This window comes from Triturus cristatus, chromosome 2_2 (genome assembly GCF_964204655.1).
Source record: "Triturus cristatus chromosome 2_2, aTriCri1.1, whole genome shotgun sequence".
Classification (NCBI taxonomy): Eukaryota; Metazoa; Chordata; class Amphibia; order Caudata; family Salamandridae; genus Triturus; species Triturus cristatus.
Genome location: NC_140582.1, coordinates 541769014 through 541781299, shown reverse-complemented (window position 1 = coordinate 541781299; position 12286 = coordinate 541769014). Strand labels below are relative to the sequence as shown.

Genomic DNA, 12286 nt, shown 5'->3' with positions numbered 1-12286 from the left:
TTTACATATTACAACATGCAGTTTGTGAATCAGGCTTCCTTTGCAAATTCTGAATTTTCATTTCAGAATGATGTTTTAATTATGTTCTGTGTAAACAAACTCCCCTAAATGGAGAATAAATTGCTTAGAAAATTTGCAATCTGTGCAAATTCTGCTTCCTTCCTTCAAAGACTAGCAATTTGATTACGGAGTTAGACACAGACTTTAAGTAGACCTGTGCTTAGGCGAAGACATGAAGTTTTTTCTCAGACTATGTTGACCTCAACTGGGATTCTCTGCAATTACAAGTAGGAAAAGAGAAATGGAGTTAAAAGTCTGCATAAGTAAGTTGATGCACACATGGGTCTAAATTGTTTTTTTTAATTCTTTGGATACCAAAAAAAATCCCAGATTATAATTAATCACATATGACACCACTCAACTAAAAAGGGATGCTTTTTCAGGAATTCAAAGGCTGCAGAGTAGTCCCTTGTGAAAGTTATATGAAGGGCTGAAAACTCAGTTTAAAGTGCTGTCACTACCTCCGAGATATCTTAATATTTTCCCTGTTTGTCCTCAAATATTTTGGAGGTCAATACAATGGCGGTCGGACGAGCGTCCAACCGCCATTGTATCATGATTGGGACAGCCCGATAAGTAGTCGGATTATGATGTGACTTCCATGTAGGTAATCAGAAACATCCCATCTTCGACTGCGGCTTGTGCTGCGGCCCGGAAATGGGCTCCAGCACAAACCACAATTAAAAAAGGGATGTTTTACAATATGCATGCACTGCGTGCCAGGCACCATGTGACCCCAAAACCACATTGCAGAGGCCTACAGGGGGCCCTGCTAGGGGCCCCCCAAAGTCTGTGTCTGACAGCCTTCCCATGGCAGTCGGACCGCCATGAAAAGACTGTTGGAAACTGACATCCTAATCACTACAGCGGTGCCTCCGATGATAGTGCCCCCATTGTAGGGATTAGGCTCCAACTGCTGCACCGACAGGCTCCTTGATGCTGTCGGAGGAGGCAATCTTTCCCCCCGCTCAAATAGCACCGACCGCCAGTATTGTAATCCGGCGGTCTGATCGCTGCCCTAGATGTCGGGCGGACCACTACCGACAGCCCATCAGTAGCGGTCTACCTGACATCGTAATCGGGCCCTTTGTGTCTCATGATATACATTTAAATGCTATTTAGCTTTTCGCCTGTCAAAATGTCTTTATTTTGTGCAAATTACCCCAGGCTTTTCATACTTGGGTATGTGTGGTAAGATTCAGTACTTTAGTTGCATTTCCACAGGTGTCTGGTTAGGATGGAACATACATAAATTAATTTATGAAGCAAATATTTCAGTTTGGAAGCAGACACTCAATGATGGTGTTCTTACCACATCTGGCTGCTTGTGTATGCCTAAAGTGTGAGCACAGCTGAAACAGCCTAGAAAATTAAACATTCCTTGTTGTGGCTAATAGCATCGCCACCTATGTCTTAAGATTCTAGAAGGCCCTGGACCATTACCAAAATTTTGTTGCAGATCAATTACACTTTTCTTGTTTTGCACAGGGCAATTCTGTCTCCGAGTTTTTAAATAGGTAAGAGGCAGTTTTGACATATATATCTGAAGTCATCTGTTATTTTGCATTTATACTTCAAGGGGGAAAATACCAGGCTTTGCTGACTTTCTCTTTCACTGGCTTTGACATAAAAACACAGCCCATGTCGGCAAAATAATATCTAGGAGGCTACACTTGTAAGGTGAGCTTCACAATAAAGGTGTACTGAAAGCTACTTCACATCATACTAAAGGGCAACAGAAGTGTCATTCTCACGTTGTCTGCAGTCCATGAGTGTAGATTCAGGGACCTTGAAGCGCAGGGAGCCTCCTGTCCCAGGCAGTCTTCCACCGACCTTTAGAGATTCTCTGGCACCAAGGCCTTCTACAGTGATCACATCCAAAATAGTCAGGTTGTTCCTTTGACAAAATAATGGAAATGTGAACATTAGCACGGCTATAATCACACACAGCACCACTCGGCAAAATTAAAAAACATGAAATTTATGAAATTATTTTAATCAAAATAATTGTACTCGCTTGTAAGCAAGTTTTCATACTACACGGAAGTCAAAACTTGCTTTTGTCTACTGTACAGTGTATGTCCGCTAGTTTGGACACTTGCTGTAAACAGTTTCATTTATAATGCTGGGGTGCTTTTACAATAAAATTGTCTGAGCCAGCTGTCCATGTTAATCACTTCTTTAGCTGTATTTTTAATTTATTTTTTTATTTACACTGCCCCTCATATTTTGCCAACCACAAATCCATATTCAGCCCAAATGGGGCACACTGCCACTGCTCACATTTCAACAATGCTTTATGTGATATTATTACATGACATTTACAATATAGATGTTGAATGCATGACACATCCCTCTATGTACGACTGCTGTGGAGGTACAAAGTGAAATGAAAACACTTGTATGAAAAACATGCGCAATATGAAACAGCCTTCCTACCATTTCGTTATCTCCATAGATCATGCTATTTTAATGTTTTAACATTAAACATGCACTACAGAGTGGTTACATGAAGCATATACTGCAGTGGCTCAACGTTGGCATTATACATTCACTAGACAGAGGAAAGACAAGGGATCCAGTTTTTAAAACTGAAGAAAGTTGTGAGTAGATTGCAGGTGCAACAGTCTTTCAAAGGATTAACAGATTGATATCTAAAAAAAAAGCAGAACCCTTTAAAGGTCGTGATAATGAGGCTGGGGACTTGTCTTCAGAACATAGTTCTAAACAGGTGAGAAGACTCACTGATTCAGCTTGTTGCATATCTGACAGCACTGATGAGGCCAAGCTTTTTGTATTATCCTTTTAACCCTCAAGAAGAGAATAGCTACATATATTTCAAAATACAGTGTCTGTGAGCTTTACTACAAAGCCTCCATTTGTTTGCCATCCAGAGTTGTGTCCTCTCTTTCATCAAGCATTATACTACGTTAAAAAGTGCAGTGGGAAAAGGGGATTGAAACAAAATATGCTGTTACTACTGTGCTACTAATTCCAGAGTATCATGCCCCCACTATGTGCTACTATTCAAATGTTGGACAGCAACTATTGCTCGTCTTCAAGTCAACACTGTACACATGCCTTAAAGTTCCATCCAAGGCTTCAGCCCTAAATCAACACACCTACGCTTCATTTTGCAACATATCCTACTTTTCTAAAGGTAGGAATGGTGGCTGTTGCATCATTCTGCCAAATAGCAAATGTGTCCTATTTAAATCGCAGTGTAGATCTGCACCCAAATATTTAAATCTGTGTCTCGTTGTTTTAAACGACAGACCAAACATCTGTGCGTTGACAATTTTCAAGAATGTCTCCATTTTAATTTATATTGACTCTACTTGAAGCCAGTTCCAAAGGCTTGCCAAGAAGGGTTTCAAAGAGCTCCATATTGATTGCAAGATTAAAAAAAAAAAAAAAAAAAAAAAGTTTTATAACTCATCCCGAGACCACCAAGGATTTGGATGTAAAAAGTACTTGAGTCGAAGAACGCCCTACATACTGGAGCTAGGTTCTTCAAGAGGTGCACAACAGCTTTGCGTTAAACAAATTAAATCATGTTAAAACTAAATCACGTCGGTGAATTAAAATGTTATCTTTCTGCCACCACTCACAGTGAAGAGAACCATTGTCTGAAGTGGGCTGACCAGCTGCTCCATTCTGTGGTAGTTAAAAGCAAAATATGGATGACAGCTGAACACACCTATGGATGAAGGGGGCTGACCCAATGCCCCTCTATGTATAGATGTATGCATTTTTTTAAACTTATTTTTGTTTATTGCATGAGGCTGGCAAATGGTTAACATTGTCTAAAGGTGGCGATACCACTCTTTAAATTCACCACAAGAAGAGGAAAATATTTCTTATGTCTGACAGCAATAAAATAGACTTTGAAATTCTTAAAGTGCAAAACGATCTGCATATCAGGAGGTTGATAAAAACAATGATACTCTTCAACAAACCACTTACTGTCCTAATTTAATAATATGACATTCTAAAGAAACTGTCCAACCCAAGATTACATTAGGTAAACCAGCACTTTAGAATACGTAAACAACTTAAAACTTGCTTGTGCATGTTAGCTTAAAAATGTGCATTAACTCGTTTCATCTTGGGTTGCTAAAGAAAAATTGAGCCAGTTAACAAAAAAGTACTAAACTAAATGAACCTGTATTCACCACTAGACATTGGGATAAAAGAGCTAACTGACAAGAAAGTTATTTTGGACGATAAAGATTTACAAATGCAATATGTGGTGCAGCTAACTTATTAACGTCTACGAGGTGAAAGACAGACAGTGCAAAAAGCATGGCCAAGTAAATTGGATTGTTAGTTGCTATGGATGCTAGTTCTTCACGAGTAATATGTTTGCAGTTGTCTTTTTATTAGGAACCAAGTACCCTATTGTAGCACGTGACTATCTCAGGGTAGCAAAATGCTACTCAGGGTGGTGTGGGCTAGTAACCCCAGCTCACTAGTAAGCAACATCAACACTCAAATTTTGCTCCAGTCAGTGCTTTTTCTTTTAAAAATGAAAGTACTTTTAAATACAATGCAGTAAATTAGAAAAATGTAGGATTAGCTTGATGGAAATAACTTTGGTGACACCCTCATATCATGTTACAGCCCTAGTATCTCCTGAACAGTCTAACCACAGTACACTTGGGGGTTCCTGTCAGCAGGGTCGGGTGGACCCCAAGAAATTTTCCCACAGTTTGGTGCGAGGAAAAGGTCACAGCACTAGAGTTCCCCATAAGATATCTGTTGGGCGGAGAGCTGTCCAATGGTGGACCATGGTGATGGGTGGCCCAGCGAGGGGATGGTCCTGGTGAAGACAGAGGATGGGTAGTAAGTGCTCCAGTGACCATATAATCGCATTTGAGCTGAGGTTCAGGCCTGATATAAAGTTGCAAGTAAGACTCGAGCTCAATGCTCCGAATTCCCTAACAGACAACACAGTATCCGTTGACCACTAATCTCTAGCTCCTTACTAACGCCTTCTCAATCTAGACAAGTACTTCAATCTATCTGAGACTGACTGTCTTCAGGCAAAATAAGGGGCAGAATAGTCAGCACAACATGAACTGGGAGAGAACTTATCATCACACCCCTGGACAAGCAACCCCCCAAGAACTAGTTGCTAGAAAAGATGGAGGGGGGGGGCGCTATGATTTCTGAAAATAATTCACTTAAACGAGTAGGCAGGATCGCCCTCTAAGTCCATCTACTGAAGGGAGGGTAGAGACTAAAGATGATTACTTGAGTCTACTATCGTGGAATCTGGCTGGCATTAGTGCAAAACTCTGAGACCCCGAATGGGGGGAGTTTATTGATAGATATCTCATTTTTTTCCAGGTGTGCAGAGGCCACCGTATTTAGAAGTGACTTTATTACATTATTTGTCAATGTGGTATCATCCCCATCGGGAAGAGCATCATGTGGCCTATTGATATGGTTAAGGATAGATCGCTTTCCAACAGTCAAAGTAGTCACAGTAGTGATCTCCTGGGATTATAAATAAAAATAACTACTTTTCATGGGTTTAGACATATAGCTATTGCCAATATGTATGTTAGATCAATTGCCCCAAATATTAAATCCCCAAATGTGGACTACCTCTCAGACACGTTGAGCCAACTAAACAAGAGCACCTTAAAAATTATTACAGGTGACTGCAATACGAGACTTACCTTTAAAGAGACAAACTTAGATCAGATCTTACAAATGTATGACTCATCAACTAGATCGAGGGTACATGACCAAGTGGTAACAAAATCAACTGCGGTGGCAGCGCCGTTGGAAGACATGATTGGAGAATGTGGTCCAAGACTAGTTAGTGGTAATACTAGACCAGACTTACCTCTGTGTTGAACTTTCAAAGGAGGACTCATAACTAGTAATATTGATAATCTACTGCTGGATCAGTTACTATGGCCCTATTTGGTCGACATGGAAAGTGTCCCTAGATCGGACAGCGACCACCAAGCTTTGAGTGCTAATTTTTACCTTCTATCTATATGAGCTCAAACTTGGTACCCTCAATCTCTGAAAGTCCCGTTGAGGCAATTAACTATAGGAGAAATGTCAAATGCGCGGTAACATTGACAACTTCTGCAGTACAAATGCACATATAGGAGATATCTGTGGGAAAATTGTCCTCAATAGAAACAATGGATATGGCAAAGCCTGAATTTGTTAATGTGTAATGCCAACTAATGGAGCAACTGAGACCTCTTTGTAAAGGTCGGAAAGAGGGGGTGTCATCACAAGACTTCACAAGTGTCCACTGCTGCCTCGAAATATTGGGGATACTGGGTGTTACTTGACAAGTGTAGGCTAGCCCGAAGCAATATATGTACTTCAGTTGCTATTTTAGATTTAATCCTCGATATGTACCGTGTATTTGGATGAACTGTCTGTATTTGGGTTTAACTAACAGCATAAGACTAATATGACACTGGAATGACTTCAGGGCCTGAAAAACTCCTGATGGCCTGGACTTACAAGACAGCATGACAAACCCTTTTGAGCCCCTTCTAGGTTTTTAGAGTTTTTTGCTGCTAATGGTTATTCATCTCCAAGCAGAAGGATGTTGTGGTAGTTTTAAGCTGTCACTTGTTTCCACATATGTGTCATTGTTTTCTGTATATATTAATATGTGTAATTTTCATATGTTTTTTATTTGCATATTGCACTTTAATGGTCACTTGACCAAAATAAAGTTTATTATTAAGTGCCCTAGTTTACCCAGGTGGGGGACTGCCTAGATTCCTGGGATGGGTTAGTGGTGGGCCGCAGGTTGTCAGGGTAGAGTAAGTGACTGACCAAATACAGTGATGGATGTCATCCTAGCGATTGTACTTCCAAATCCTGAGGAGGCAGATGTGGCAATGCCTAGACTGGTGTCCACTCTGGTAGGTCCTGTGGGATTAGACCCTATGGACAAGGGCTGGAGGCCCACGAGACAGAAGGAGTTCAGGATAAGACGTGATGACCAAGCATGCCACTAAGAGTGGGTGAGGGCCTTAAAGTAAACAAATCAGGATCCCTGATAGAACTTTTCACCACCTATGCTCAGTTTGGAGATAGATAGGGCTATAGTAGTATTTACCCGAGGAGAGTGTGCTCTATAATCCACGTGGAAAGCCAAACTACCTCACCGCCACATCACAGCTGAGCCAAATTAGGGTAAGGTTTGGGGACAAGAGGAGTTGAGACTTTATCCAAAGGATGCAACACTGTTCAACGAACTAATGAACAAAATGCAGCTGAAGGAAAAAAACTACTTTAGTTCTATTAAACAATTTATACTTTAAAACTCATGAATATAACATACAACAATGTCTCAAAAGGGTGTTAATTGGAGATCAGTTACATATAGCACAATTAATTGCTGAGAGTTGAGGCAGAAGAGCCCAAATCGGATAAAGACTCAGAATAATGACTGGATCGAAACTATCAATAAAGCACTTGTTGGTCATTTTCAGATTGCCATTACTAGAATTCCTAATGTCAAAGTGTATGCTAAATTTTCATCAAGTAGATAACCAGCAATGCTTTCTCCATCATGGATTCAGTGGCCTATTCTTATTAACTTGTGTTCCCTGTAACGTGGCTAAACATGTCAACAATAGAGCCTAATAGCCCACGGCCAAAGGTTATACCAGTTGTTGAAGGCCCTGAACCCCAGCTATAGGCCCGAGCTGGAGGTGAGAACATACAATGGGGGAGAGGGCCTTTAACAACCAGTATAGCCCGAGGCAGAAGGTCTATAAGAATATTCCACCCACTAAGGATAGAATGTTTTTTAAATTTACAAGCGAGAACCAGATAGACAAACATTCCAATGTTGGAGCCCAAAGCTTATACCAGCCATTATTAGCGCTGAGCAAATTAGTTTTCGTAAATGGAGCTCTCAACATTCCAATGTTTTACTTTTGATTCTATTTTTCCTGCGCTCAAGTCTCTCATCATTTATAAGATAGCAATTAACTTTGTAAGATCTACTGACAATACATACCTGATCATAATAAGGGAGGTAACCTTTCTGCTGTCAGCGGGTGTAAATTTTACTCCAATTCTTCTGAACTCCCATGGCTTTAAGGTCAACTGAAGCACCTCAAGGCTTGATTTCATAGTGCTAAGATCATGCTTCTGACCATCCTACATAACAAAGAGAGACATTTTGCACAATGTATAAAACATGGAGTACGAAACAGAGTCGAGCACTCTAAACTATAACTTTCAAAAACTGATTAGAATGTGATCTATCTAAAGAGATAGGCATTTTAAAGGGGTTTCCCAAAAATATTAAAATTGAAAGGTTCAGTGGAAGGAGCACCCATTCCACCTATATTAAAACATAGCAGACATTATCCTTTCCATCTTCATAACTGACAATTTCCAAGCACATAATAAAAAACTAATGACAAAAACATTTGTACTGCATTTTGATTAAGACCAAACACAGGGAAATAAACGCTGCCTAAATATAAAGTAATTTAGTAAAAGCTGTAATGAATACACATTGGTAGTTAAGGCTCTTTTCATGACATTTTCACAGATAAGATCAATAGAGAGGTTGGAAGCAGAAACGTTTTCATGCACATGCATTGTCAAAGTTTATTCGTCTATTGACTCATATTCAAGTTCATAACTACCAGGGAACAAGAGTGCGAGACACATTGTTACGTTGAAAAGTAAAAGGCAAAACGGGTATGTTACCAGATTCAGTTTGAGGTGCACCCTTGAGCATGTGCAATAGTCCAGCAGAGCAATACCATTAACCAGCGACCCAGAATATAGTTTAGTAGGTATTCGAGACAATGCTTATGTGATCCTCGGGAGACAACAGAATACAATGCTCACAAGTTTACTAACTGGAGACCAAGATGACTTTGGATAGCAAGTGCCCAGTTCCTGCTCAGGATGTAAAGGTGTAAATGGATCTTCTGAAGTACAGTAAACCCACCACTGAAACAAGCAGTTTGGTGCATTCATTTGTTACTTATGGAGACAGAAGTGAGAACCTTACATTTGTAATATTAGTCTTCTACCATGAAACCAAGATATAGATGTCTGATAGTTTGATAATCACAGCTAGTTGCCCTGTTTAATTACTGTCAGTGCCAAACATCGAGAATGAGACGGACCATGGCCCTTTCTTTGTGAAAACAAAGTAACAAGAGAAAAGCACCCACGGCTGCTCATGGAGCACAATAGCTTTCAGGCCTTTATGCAGAGGACCTTCTGAACCTTTGCCATAGGTTTTAAAGATCTGGGCAGAAAAAGGTGACCGATTACTCATCTTTGGCTGTGGCATTTGTAGTGCACAGGCATCAAGAGCACTCATGATTACAGGGTGGCCTACAGCAAACTGAATTAGTCTAAGAAAGGCTGTCCCTTTAGTGGTGTGGCCTGCACCTGCTGGTAATTTTCAGATTAATCAAGCAAATCTAGAATTCTGTAAATCCCTGATCATTAAACGTTGACTGCAATTCAATGAACAGGATGAAGCGATGTGTGTAGTTTGTTATTTTGTCATTTCAGCCTCGTCAAATATGAAAGTATCTTACCAGCTGGACACACTCTTTCGTGAGTCGGAATTCATCTGTTGTAACATTGATACTGTTCACATTTATGCCGAACCTTCACAAACAAAGAAAATAATGTTTTGTCATAACACAAAAAGGATAATCAGCAAATAGTCTAGTTAAAAAAAATTATATATATATATATATATATATATATATATATATATATAGAGAGAGAGAGAGAGAGAGAGAGAGAGAGAGAGAGAGACAGAGAGAGAGACAGAGAGAGAGACAGAGAGAGACAGAGAGAGAGACAGAGAGAGAGACAGAGAGAGAGACAGAGAGAGAGACAGAGAGAGAGAGACAGAGAGAGAGACAGAGAGAGAGACAGAGAGAGAGACACAGAGACATCCACACAATTCAGTGAACAGCAACAGCTGCCGAACAATTACAGTTGGGCATTTTAGACCGCATGTAGTTTATGATATGGCCGTATGAATAGATTAATTAGCACTGATGGTGCTGAAATTAAAAGAATTAACAAGTGAACAATAAACCAGGCATATGGGTAGAAGACATTCCAGACCCTTTCACATCTCCTCCATCAAGTGTTTATTATACAAGTCAAAGAAGAAGAGACCAAGTGCAACGATATATGCCTACATTAATCAAGCACCCAATGAAACCTAATTACTACATACATTAAGACTGCGGTAAGTGCACATTTGGACCTAATTTTAATGAATATGAATTTAGTACTTCATCAACACTGTTTTGAAGGACATGGACAAATTTGAAAGAATGTACACAATAAATAATAAAGGCAGCATCAGAAGAAAAATACATATTTCAGCAGAGGTTTTTTCCAACTTGAAATGAGAAACATACAGTTTAATTCCCTTGCTGCTTAACCATCTGTCCTGCAAATTAAGCTGCACTTTTATGCTCAGCCATCTGCATCCTACGTCATGCTCTTATATACACATTGTCCAAACACACCCTTTTCATGTGCACAGATCCTTAGTTACTCATGCAGAAATCCAAAAGAGGAAGTGCAAGCTTACATCTTTAGGAGTGTATAAAGGTTCCCCTTTTCTAGAATAACCACAACCCAGACCCATACTGGAAAAACTAAATTTCAGTTACAGCAATCCAGACGATGAGTTTTAAGACAAGGATTTAGAATTTCCCTCCCTGTTTAAACCATGTAGTAGTAAATAAAAACCAAAGTTTATTTTCTCTGTGCAGTTATGTCTTTTCAAGTAACACTTAATTTGCAATTAGTTCCAGTCGCTGGCCAATCCTTCCCCCATGGGCGATGTCTGAAGACAACCTATTTACCTTCAAGCAAGTTGTACTTGCTTCCCCAGTGCAGCAATCTTCATGATTATCGTTATTATTTCAGGTGCCCAAAGTTTCCCCCAGGAGCCTGCTGCAGAATGCCAGGACTGAGAAGCATCAAGGCTGTCTAGTCCTTTATCCCCCCCCCCCCACCCTAAACTTCCAGGTCTTTATCTCATGTTAGCATGTTCTTTATCATCCCTGCTTTTTCCCTTTTTTATGTGTTTCCAGCTTTCTCTTCCCCTTCTCCCAGTCTCCTTTTTCTGACTCTTTGCTGGGGCATACCACCTGCAACCAGGACCAAAATAAATGAAGCAATGTGTATCGCACTTGTGTATCCCACCCATTTCCAGAACAGCACTCCATTGCTCCAGGTGTAGATTTGCACTTTTAAAGCGTAGATACAGACATACAGATTATATATTTAAAAAAGAGCCATGCTTAATAAATACCATTTAGTGAGCAGGTCCAACGCAGGCTGCGGGGAGGGATAGCTGGATAGAGGTAGAAGTTGCACAGTAACAAACAAGGAGGATGGGTTCCTCAGAGTAAAATACCCAACCTAAAAGAAGGGTTGCAAAGTAAGACATGTTTCTTGCATTTAAAAGCATAATCACAAAAATTGCACTGTAATATCACACCTGCTTCCGTCATGTGACATGGAGCTTCAGAATAAACCACACAGTCAAGACTACAAAAGGATGACATTAGCAACACTTGAGCAAATGTGCTTCAAGTAGCATCAAACAAAAAAGATACATATTTTACCAGCACTTTCATTGCTACAAAATAAAAGGAGTTTTCAATGAGGAATATACAAGTGTCAAGGTCAGCCACGCAAGCCTGAAGGAGACCTAATTCTTTGAAAGAGAAAGACAACGAGCACACACTATGCTTAGATCACTCAAACACTGAACACAGGCACCAATCCAAACACAGTCCCCCACCTTTGTAAAACATTTAGACTGGAATCTGTTTCAAATATTCAGGGGCAGAATAAGCCAACTCAGAATTAACACCTTGAATGGTGTTATCCACTTACAGGACACAAAGTTAACAAACTGCACAACTTGTGTCCCTCATCTTAAGGAGGTGTGGGTTTCATTTTGAGAACTACAATAGACAAATGAATATGTGCTCCTCTTGTGTCCCATCTGCACACACATCCTACTGAAGATATATTTGAATGGTGCACTTTGTGTCAATGCTTCCGTTCTGAATGTCTAAATGTCAGATTTCCAATGTTTGTTGGGTACGAGATGACCAGGGATGAACAAACAGAGCATACCAGTTGAACGAGAGCAACAATAAGCCTGGGCAATTGGGGCTAATTACAACAAGAGAGAAGAATAGAG

At 40.1% G+C, this 12286-nt stretch overlaps 1 protein-coding gene across 3 annotated transcripts in view; it reads right to left on the bottom strand.

The window, feature by feature from the left end:
* Positions 1-12286, bottom strand: part of TMEM131L (transmembrane 131 like) — a 553379-nt gene that overhangs the window by 177595 nt on the left and 363498 nt on the right. For all 3 annotated transcript variants that reach the window (XM_085641690.1, XM_085641691.1, XM_085641692.1), the window contains 4 exons: positions 11384-11493; positions 9633-9705; positions 8078-8220; positions 1815-1957 (listed from right to left, as the gene is read on the bottom strand). In XM_085641690.1, the coding sequence (XP_085497816.1) occupies positions 1815-1957; positions 8078-8220; positions 9633-9705; positions 11384-11493 (469 nt within the window). The remainder of the gene's footprint in view (positions 1-1814; positions 1958-8077; positions 8221-9632; positions 9706-11383; positions 11494-12286) is intronic.